The sequence below is a fragment of the Triticum dicoccoides genome, chromosome 4B, assembly GCF_002162155.2.
Source record: "Triticum dicoccoides isolate Atlit2015 ecotype Zavitan chromosome 4B, WEW_v2.0, whole genome shotgun sequence".
Lineage (NCBI taxonomy): Eukaryota > Viridiplantae > Streptophyta > Magnoliopsida > Poales > Poaceae > Triticum > Triticum dicoccoides.
The window spans coordinates 490005550-490016578 of record NC_041387.1 but is presented as its reverse complement, the minus strand read 5'-3'; the positions used below and the strand labels follow the sequence as shown (position 1 = coordinate 490016578).

Sequence of the window (11029 nt, the reverse complement as noted above, 5' to 3'; positions counted from 1 at the left end):
CACATGAAACTGCAACACAAGCGTCCGGACTACGCTTGGCTCTTCGCCTCTTCGGGAAGTCGAACAGTGATGGTGTACTACTGCACTGGAGGAGTACTATAGTACGCTTCTGGCCATCTGGCACTGATTGAACTGCTGCATGTCCATCGCGTGCGGGAGGGAGAGCGTGTAGCGAAAGCTTCTCCTAGTCTTGCCAGCTACCACGCTCATGGGCGAGGGAGGGACGCTCCTGTCTTTGCATGTATGATAGGTGGGCCCAACAGGTGTGTGGCCAACCTGTCATACGGCCAAAGGCAGGTGCAGTTAAGTCCGTGAAGGAGAGTATAATCAAACTTCTCGTTGATGTACGAGTTGACGCGACACATCAAAGCACTGCACTCGATATATTTCAATAATTTGCGTTTACCGATGCATTAATTACAACACATGCATGCATGCCATGACTCTTCTTTTGATAGTACTTGCATGTGTTGATTTAATGCACCTTGAAGGATGGTTGTGCACGAGGAGGGCGAGATCATGCAGACCGAACAGGAACAGGACCCGGCGATGGAGCTCTCTAAGGTCTCGATGTACCTCACCGTGCTCCACTGCCCCTTGTGCCTCCGCCCCTTGACGCCTCCAATGTATGAGGTTTGAATACACCTCGTCCGTTCGGCTGATTGAGCAAGGTGCAGGTTTCTTGATTGATATGCTGTTGGATTGATTTCTGCAGTGCAAGGGAGGGCACCTGTCCTGTGCGGACTGCCGAGTCGAGCGCTCCGGGAACCAGCAGCAGTGCCAGAAGTGCGAGCGCGGTGGTGGCTTCGATGTGCGGAACACGGCGGTGGACTCCTTCCTTTCGTCGGTGAGGGTGGAGTGCCCGCACGAAGGCTATGGGCTCTACGTCACTTACCACAAGCTCGCCGATCACCAGAGCGTGCGTCCGCTCGCGCCCTGCAAATGCCCTGTGCCCGTCTACGGCTACGAAGGCCCGCCGCCGGCGCTCTACCACCACATCAGCACCGCGCATCCCATGCCCGTGCACAGGATCCAGTACGGCAAGGTGCTCCAGCTACAAGTGCCACTGTCGGAGCCACGGCTCTTGCTGTTCGCGGAGGAGGACCGCCGCGCGTTTTTCTTGGTCGGCGGCGTGCTCGACATCGGCGCACCTATCGCCGTGTCGGTCGTCTGCATCAGAGCGGGGGCGTCCCCACTGCCGCACTACTTGGCCAAGCTGTGGGCGAACGGCCCGCCGGGGGAGCCCAAAGGCACGACCGATGCCGTCAAGGTGGAAATGGAGGTGACAAGTAGCAAGGATCCCGGCGACGTCGACGTGCAGGAGCTGACCTTCTTGACAGTTCCGCCCAAGGTGCTGGCCGGGGCTAAGCTTGTGTCCCTCCACATTCAGATTGACAAGCTCACGTCCTAAATGTTTTGACAGTGCCTTCTGTTTATCTTAGTAATATGCTAATATAGGGATTACCTTGGTCTACTTTAGCTTCAGAAATGGTGGGTTTTGGTGTTGCTGCAACAATTACTTTGACATCTGATCAGTAATTTCCAACAGTCGAACGGATATTTTGTGTCTATTCGATATAAAGTTCCTTTGGGTAAGAGTACTACTTGTCATCAAAATGGATAAAAGGAGATGTATGTAGACATATTTTAGTTCTAGACACGTCCCTTTTTATCCATTTTGTTGACAAGCACTCCCTCCGTTCCACAATACATGCCTTCCATTTGTCAAAATATAGATGTATCTAGACATGTTTTAGTATATAGGTACATCCATGATAGAGCCAATCGGATGGTTGAGAACACTACAATTCGTAGCTACAGATGCGTGTGTGTCTCCCAGATGCAGAGGCCGGGGGTCATCATCCTCCTTTTCGAGAAAAAACAGACGCGTGGGTGAGAGGACGAGTGCGTGCGTGCACCTCTTCTCTTCCTGTATAACGTACTACTAAACTCAGAGTACAAGTTCTTGAGCTTGCGTCTCGTCACATTACAAATTACTCCACGCTATATTGAATTGCAAACCTGTTCACACCGATCACAACCTAAACGGTTTCCCACTTAGGAGCGTATTAGTACCACACTAGTATATTGAATTCCAAACCTGTTCACACCGATCACAACCTAAACGGTTTCCCACTTAGGAGCGTATTAGTACTCGGTTATAAATACTAGTATGCCAAGATGACTGCACATTCCTCCTCAACTCCTCATCCACAAAAACAAACAAGTCATTCAGCATCCTTCCCTTGCGTCTGCCATGGCCAGCGTGAGTTCTGGGTCGAGAGATTGCTACCAGGGAGAGGCGAGCATGGAAGCGGAAGCACGAGAGATGTCCCGCCTCGCTGCGAGAGCAGCCGACATGTCCCGCCGTGCGGAAGTAGCAGCACAGAGGTCCCGCCATGCCGCTAAAGCAGCACGGAGGTCCCGCCGCGCCGTCGATGCAGCAGTCTGGTCCGGCCGCGCTGCAGAAGCAGCAGAGATGTCCCGCCGCGCCGCGGCGGCCTGGGAAAATTTCTCGCGGGCAGGCGACGACTGTTACAGGCGCATGCATGCGATCGTCCATAGCCAGATGGATCAGATCTCCGGCTTGGCGAGGTTGCAGGACGACGTGAAAGCCTCGTTTGAACAGGCTACCGGCATCATCCGGCAACTAAGGGAGGGCAATGAGAGGCTCCAGGCTGAGCGCGACCTGCTGAGGGAGAAGATCGTCCGAAGTGCAGACCAGCATGAGGAGACCAGTGCCTTGTTGAAGAGGACCGGCGTCATCGTCAAGAAACTTATGGACTAGAATGACATGCTCCGCAACGAGCGCCAAAGGCTGGTGGAGGAATCCGTGGATGTTCTCAAGCAGCGTCTTGAGGGCACGAAAGAGCTCATCGCCGCTCGCCGCGGAGACTAGTTCCTGCGGCCTGCAGCAACGCATCAAGAAAGTAGAGATCAGCAAGCCAGATCCTTGTCTTCCTTCTTCTTTTGCCCTTGTGTATTTTGGGCGTAGCCGCATGTGGCTTTTTTAATTATCTTTCTAATAATGTAAGACAATTAATCGTCCTTATCTTTCTGTGGAAGATCAATGTTGCGAGGCTGGAATGAAGAAAACTCTTGCTGTGGCGACCCTGGCGTTGCTGTTCTTCTAGTTGCTGCTAGGCTTCCTTCAGTTTCCTGGTTTATTTTGATGTAATAATCGGTTTAGGATGTCGATTGTGTCGTCGGTTGTGAAATGTTGGGTTCTAGCGCAGATGTTTGGCCTTTGTTGGCCTCTTGGGATGTTGTGATTTCAATCTGGTACTTTTAGTCCTTCGTGTTAGGCTGGAGTTGTGCTGAACTTCTTGTGAATTGTGGTGGTTTACAGTAATGAAAATCGGAAGGGGCAAGCCCTTCTTTGATAAAAAAAAATCGTCCTTATATATTCATCAGTCTTGCTATAAGTCGCAGTAGATGCTATATAGGTCCGTCGGATCTTACATCAAGATCCGTGCTGTTAGATTTTCTTTTTTCTCTCTTAAATCTCAGTCGTGTGAGACATAGCCACACCATTAAACAGAGGCTCGGGCGCCATTAATGGAGACCTTGGGAGAGAGGTGGACGGCAGATGGAGGTCAAAGGGCTCTCCTCCTAATAAGCACGCGCAGGGGTCTGATCACACGCCTCTCGTACTCAAATAGCTACCCTGCACGGCGCCTCCTAGCTAATAAAAAATGGGGACGCGTGGCGGCACGTAAATGGTACTAGTAAGTAGAACGCCCACGGTTTCAATAATACTTATGTTTCCGATTGTAACGTGACAGCACTTGTTCCAAAATGACTTTGTTGATTGTTAATGTGTGCACCTTCGCAAATCGGACTGCAAATTTACCACAGCATGTTGGTGCCATTTCATGGCACCAAGCCAAGTTTCATTATTTTCATGCGTGTTTTGGATTTACAGGAATTAAAAAACTAAGTTTCTCAATGTTTCCAACCGGGCCACGACGCCCAGAATTTTGAATTTCATTCCCATTTCTTGCATGGAACCTAGAAATTTACCCAAGGACACACATGTGATTTTTTAACCAACTTTGGTGCACTGGAACATGTGCTTGTATTTCAAATTTGAATTATGCACACAAAGGTGACACGTTCCCTCCCAGAACCACGAGCCTTCTTGAGAGAAGCTCCGATTTGCAAGAAGCTTATACCAAAATTTGTTCCTATTCGGCCAATTTTTTTTACCATGACATGGTACTACCATGACATGACACCATGCCAAGTTTCATGATTTTAAAACCAAGTTTCTCAATGTTCTTGACCGAGCCACGATGCCCAGATGTTTGAATCTTATTCTCATTTTTTGCATGGGAGTAGAAATTCACCCGAGGACACAAATGTGATCTTCAACCAACTTTGGTGCACGGGAGCACGTGCTTGTAGTTCAAATTTGAATTATGCACATTAAATGACCAAAAACTCAATTAATGTGTAAATAAGGCCAAACGAAGCCGGAATAATTCCAAAATTTAACAGGGCACTCATGTAGTTTGATGTTGCCTTTGTAAATAAACTCAAGGGGGACAACGTATATCGTTTCGCGCTCAAAGGTGACACGTTCCCTCTCAGAACCACGAGCCTTCTTGAGAGAAGCTTCGGTTTGCAAGAAGCTTATACCAAAATCTGTTCCTATTCGGCCATTTTTTTACCACAACATGGTAGTACCATGACATGACATCCATACCAAGTTTCATGATTTTCAGGCGTGTTTTGGATTTACAAGAATTTTAAAACCAAGTTTCTCAATGTTCTCGGCCGAGCCACGATGCCCAGATGTTTTAATTTTATTCTCATTTCTTGCATGGGACCTAGAAATTCACCCGAGGACACAAATGTGATTTTTCAACCAACTTTGGTGCACGAGAGCATGTGCTTGTAGTTCAAATTTGACTTATGCACATTGAAACTCAATTAATGTATAAAAAACGACAAATGAACCCGGAATAATTCCAAAATTTAACATGGCACTAATGTATTTCTATGTTGCCTTTGTTAAGAAACTCAAGGGGGGGGGGTGGCACGTTCCCTCTTAGAACCACGAGCTTCCAAATCGGCCCAATTTTTTACCACAACATGTTAGTGCCATGACATGACACCATGCCAAGTTTCATTACATGAATTTAAAATCTAAGTTTCTCGATGTTCTCGGCAGAGTCATGATGCCCAGATGTTTGAATTTCATTCTCATTTCTTCCATGGGACCTAGAAATTTAACCAAGGACACACATGTGATTTTTCAACCCACTTTGGCACCGGAGCATGTGCATGCAATTCATATTTAGATTATGCACATTAAAAGTCCAGAAACTCAATTAATGTATAAAAAGGCCAAATGAACCCGAAATAATTCCAAAATTTAACAGGGCACTCATATAGTTCTATGTTGCCTCTGTAAATAAAATCAGGGGGAGGCAGCGTATATCGTTTCGCACACAAAGGTGACACGTTCCCTCTCGGAACCACGAGGCTTGTTGAGAGAATCTCCGGTTTTGCAAGAGGCTTATACCAAAACTTGTCCCAATTCAGCCAAAAATTATACATATGAAAACAGGGTTTAGATTATCCCGAACATCTCGCTACCTAGACCAATAATGTACTATGATTTGAATTCAACATAAAATGGATACAGATATTTGAATTGGAGAGCATATGGTACATGTAGTTCATAGTGAAATATGATTACTGCTATATGCATGTCTTTTTGTTATCAAGATACTATTTAAATTATTGTATAACTTGACAACAATCGTATTCAAATAAGGAAAATTGATTCAAATTTAGTCCATATGGTAGACGACAATATATATGTTCACATGGTGGAGTAAAATGTTCATATATGATGGAAGATCAAAATGTATGACTACATCAATTATAAACCGCAAGGTCACCTAATGATATATTTGAATTCAACATAACGTGGATTCAAATATTGAAATTCGAGATCATGGCATCTGTAATCATATAAAAAGGGACATTACTCGTTCTTTGGTGGGAACTGATTTGTTTTTTGTTGTTGTTGAGGGAAGTGCGAATTGATTTGGTACTGTGCAGGGTAATCATGTTCTCCCAATTTTTTTTCTTGTAGTTTTTTCAATGGCATCTATAGCAATATAGTAAAAGGGGACATGACTCTCTTGTGTCTTGTATGATTTTTTTACACGTTAAGTTTGTTCTGCCGAACAAGGAATCCGCATCTTGTTATCCCAAAATTTTCAAGCTCGAGTATCTTTTGTCTCACCTGCTTTGAAACTCCCGCTTCTTCAACCCGCGCCGCGCCTTGTTATCCCGAAATTTGGACGCGCGCGAGAACTCCCTCCTCATCCGAAATCGCTCCCGCAGCCCAGACACGCGAAATCCCCCTTCTACCCCTCAGCCGGAAATGAAGCTCCACGTCGCGGTGTCAAAACCGGTGGGGGTACGCTGGTAACTTACCCTACATTTCGGACAAGCGCGTCCCTAAGCTTGGCTCCCCCCTCCCCTTCGCCCCCTCCCCCCCATTCGTACACCGAGGCCGCCAAAACCCGCGAAACCCCACGCTCCTCCGCCGGCCTCCCGACCGCCGCCCAGCCGAAGACTCTTCCCTGACTATGTCGTCCACCGCAACAGCTCGTCGTCCCTCATCCACCGCACCGGATGAGGATCCGTTGTCGATCTCGTCGTCCCGCCAGATCAGCCGCCCCGTCCTCCACCTCCAAGGAGTTGCCCCGATGTTCGCCTCATCTATCGCGCCACCTCAATCCCCTTAGCGCCGTCTTGACCTGTCCCACCAGAACCGCAGCACCCTCACCAATTCCTCCGATGAAGCCGAGGCCAACTCGGCGCCACCAAGGAGGTTCCGCACTCACCGCTGCATTTTATCTTTTATTCGATCTCACGGGGCTGCCGGTGCTCGATACCGAGCAGACATGGCGTCTCCATCAACGGCGCCGTCGCCGGCCACATCATCCATGGCGTCTCTCCCCCATGTCGTTGCTTCCTCGGCGGCGACTTCCACAACGGCACTAGCTGCAGCTGCTCCGGCTCTCGCTCGCGCTGCGGCTCTGTTCTTGCTGTCGGTCGCGCTGCTGCACTGCTCCTTCTTTTGTTTGTGCTGCTGCTCTGCTCTTGCTCTCGCTTGCGCTGCTGCTGCTGCTGCTGCACGACCTCCGGCAGCTACAGGAGTTGCTGCTTTAGCACTCGCTCGCGGTGCTACTGCACGACTTGCTCTCTGCTAGTGCGTTCCCTGCTCGAGCGTCTGCTGATTTAGATCACTGCTTCTCTGCTACTAGTGCTCGAACGCCCTAAACATCTATTGCAATGCTCTGTTACTAGTTCAATCAGTTTCGACAGTAAAATTCAGTTTCGACTGTGAAGTTCATTTTCTTCAGTTAAGTTCAGAGTGAACAATACTTACAACATCTGTCAGAGCGGCCGTGGCGCGGCTGATGCGTTTTACATCTAGCACTTTTTGGTGATGTATTTTACATCATCTATTGTAGATGATATTAGGGTCCCACTTCAGATTAAAGTTGTCTATCTTGTCATGCTTCAGCCTCGTCGCCGTACACCTTAGCGGAGCTGCTCCAATGACGGAACCGTCCATCACAGCGGAGCAGTACCCTCGGCGCCGTTTCCAGAGGCCTCGGATCTTCTTGCCCGCCTCCGATAGTCACACCAGCATCATCACCATCCTCCACGTCCAACCCAATGATGCTGAGGTCCACAAGGCTATGCCAAAGAGGTTGTACACTCGCCGCATCACTTTGTTTCTCCATTCCTCTGTTCTTCCAATTCATGTGAGCCAAACACCCAGGTTGACTGAAATCCTATGTTTCCAAATGCTCTTTTTTGCACGTGCATTCCTATCCTATTCCTGTGTTTTTCCTGTCCCTGCGTTTATAGAATCCTCCAATTCTAAGGAGCCCTTACAGATTTACTTCATTTTCAGATTGGCGTCAAAGAAAACTCTGTGTGTTATGTCCTGCTCACCCCACCTGAGGTGCACCATCGACAGAAGCGTTCACTGCAGCAGAGATCCCCCCTGCAGACTTTCTTTCGCCGCCTTAGATCATCTTTCCCGTTGCCGGCAGCCACGCCAACTGCATTACCATCATCGACTGAGCAGATGAACATGAGGACTAGACAGTTCCGGAAGAGAGGTCGCAGTCTTTTGTGTTTGCTTACGTTATACATCGGTTATTATTACCTGCTACTTTATCGTTCAATCTTGAGTTTTGAATTGCCCATGGGTCTCATATCGAGCCAGCAAGGAATAGTATCTGTCTACTATCTGGTTCATCTGGGGTCTTCTATGTGGTTCATGTTGGGTGGGCAACAAACAATAGATGATCCATTGTCTATCTTTTTAAACTGAAGCTATAATCTACCTGCTATCATTAGTTTTGGATCCATCCACTCGTTTGCTACCATCAGTCTTGATTTTTGCATGCACCCCTTAGGACTTACAAAATCTAACTATTTTTTTATTATGCATGTCAGATATTGTACACAATCGTACTGAACATGTAGAAAAAAATAGAAGACCGTTGCGTGCGAATATAATGTCATGTAGACGCTGCTCCATGGTGGGCGAAGTGCCCCCCTCTCCTGCATTTCCAGATTGTATTCCAAAGGAAGATAACTGTTCAGATGGAGATTCAGAAGGAGCCGACCATGCCTATTTACCACCTGAGGTGTTTGCTCTAACCTGGCATGCTGATGTTGGTCATATCCTGCATATGGCGCCTTGCATTGCTTACATTATACATCTTATATGTCATCAGCTTAGTTTAGATTTGCTTTGTGTGAATGCCACCTGTTTGGTTTCTATATCATACTCCCACCATTCCTAAATAGTTGTCTTTTTAGAGATTTCAACAAGTGAGTACATACGGAACAAAATGAGTGAATCTACACTCTAAAATATGTCTATATACATCCGTATGTGGTAGTCCATTTAAAATCTCTAAAAAGACAAATATTTAGGAACGGAGGGAGTATATATATGGGAATTATGCAATGCCATCTTCTTTAGCCAGGCATCATATACGTGAATCATGCAATGCCATCCTGTTTAGCCAGTCATCGTATATGTGAATTGTATCATGCCATATGTTTTCCATAATGTGTTCCATTTTTCAGCAATGTTTATACATTCATCTACTCTTCTTGTGCATCAGCCATTTGAGTCGGTCATGGGAAAATCTGGAGTGAAAACAAGGTCTTCTGAGCAGTCAGTGCTACCTGTCGATGCAGATTTCTTGCTGGTTATAGATAGCTCCTCAGAGGAGGATTCAGAGAGAGATGACCAGTCGTATCCCCCCCGAGGTGCATGCTCTAACTTGGCTGGGTTATATTGCTCATATCATGCATATGGTGTCTTGCATTGCCATGCCATCTGCTTAGATTAGACATGCTTTGTGTGAATGCCTCCTGTTTGCTTTCAATATCAGATATGTGAATTATGCAATGCCATGTTTTTCAGCCAGTTATCATATATGTGAATTATGCACCGCCATGGAGCCATGCATCATATATGTGAATTATCTCATGCCATCTTTTTTTTTCATTACGTATTCCATTTGTCGACAATCTGTGTATATTGAACTACTCTTCATGTGTATCAGCCATTTGAGCCGGTTATGGAAAAATCTGGAGTGAAAACAAGGTCTTCAGAGTAGGCAATGGTACCTGTTGAAGCATATATCTCGATGGTTACAGGGAGCTCTTCAGAGGTGGATTCAGAGACAGATGACCAGTCCTATATCCCACCTGAGGTGTATGCTCTAAGTTGCAATGTTTATATTTCTCATATGATGCATATGGTGTCTTGCTTAGTTTAGACATCATATGCACAATATTGAATTCTATCAGCTTAGTTTAGAGATCATACATGCGAGTGCCAGCTGCTTAGTATATGAATCAATTATGTCAATTATATCACGCCATCCTGTATACTTAGACAACATGTATGTGAATTATTTCATCCCAACCTATTTTAGAAAGACATCATATAGTTTTGTCATGTCATCCTGTTTAGGTACTCATCATATGTTGAATTATGCCATTATATCCTGTTAAGTTATCCATCATATATATGAAACTGTGTCATGCTATCCTGTTTAGTTAGGCATCATATATGTGAAATTGTGTCATGCTGTCCTGTTTGGTTAGACAACATATATGTGAATTACCACATCTGTCTATCATACAATGTCTATACGTTCAATTTCTTTTCTTGTTTATCAGCCATTTGAATTGGAGGGGGTGATGGCAGTATCTAAGGGAGCAAAAACCCGTTCTTCACAAAAGACAGTGCTACCCGTCGATGCAGATAGAACCATGGTTGTACTGGCCCACAAACTAGCCCCACCACACATAGTCGAGGCTCTTCCAGATTGCACACTTACACCGTTGGGCAGAGAACCAGCTACAACCCATCTAACCGCAACCCCAACGGATAGTAACCCACCTATAGTTGACAAAGCACCATTTTCACCATAGAGTACCCCCACACGAGCAGTTTCTAAAGCTACTGCAGTGCCCAAAGCACGAAGACCACCACAGCTAACCCAAACTCAATGTTTAAAGCAGAAGAGCAACTCTTCTCAAGTCAGATTCCTTAGCTATGGTCCATACTCCTTTGCTGTTGCATCACTGTATTTACTCATACCAACTACTTTCGAATTTGAAAAGGATCCAATTGAAACTCCAATGGCGCAACAGGTATGTTTTAAACCTATTTCTTTAACTAGATTGCTGTTCTAACTTCTTGCTCTATGTTGATTTCAGTTTAAGTTGTATAAACAATTATGTTCTCATGTGATGCACATTACAAGTGCTGCCAATGCTGTGTAGTTTCTCACACTTATACTCTGTCTATGCTGCTGTGTCTTAAAAATATATGAGTTGAACTGTGTCTCTATCTTGATTAGGGAACATAAACTAGAATGATATGGACAATACAGTGACCATAGTACATAGATATATGTTTGTTTCATGCTGTTATCCTGTCCACCTTACTACT

At 45.9% G+C, this 11029-nt stretch overlaps 1 protein-coding gene across 1 annotated transcript; it reads left to right on the top strand.

Moving 5' to 3' along the window:
* Positions 1-492: 492 nt before the first annotated feature.
* Positions 493-1411, top strand: LOC119292381 (putative E3 ubiquitin-protein ligase SINA-like 6). The gene is made up of 2 exons (XM_037571241.1): positions 493-564; positions 716-1411. Exons 1-2 carry the CDS (start codon positions 493-495, stop codon positions 1409-1411), a joined length of 768 nt encoding a protein of 255 aa, XP_037427138.1.
* The last annotated feature ends 9618 nt before the right edge of the window (positions 1412-11029 follow it).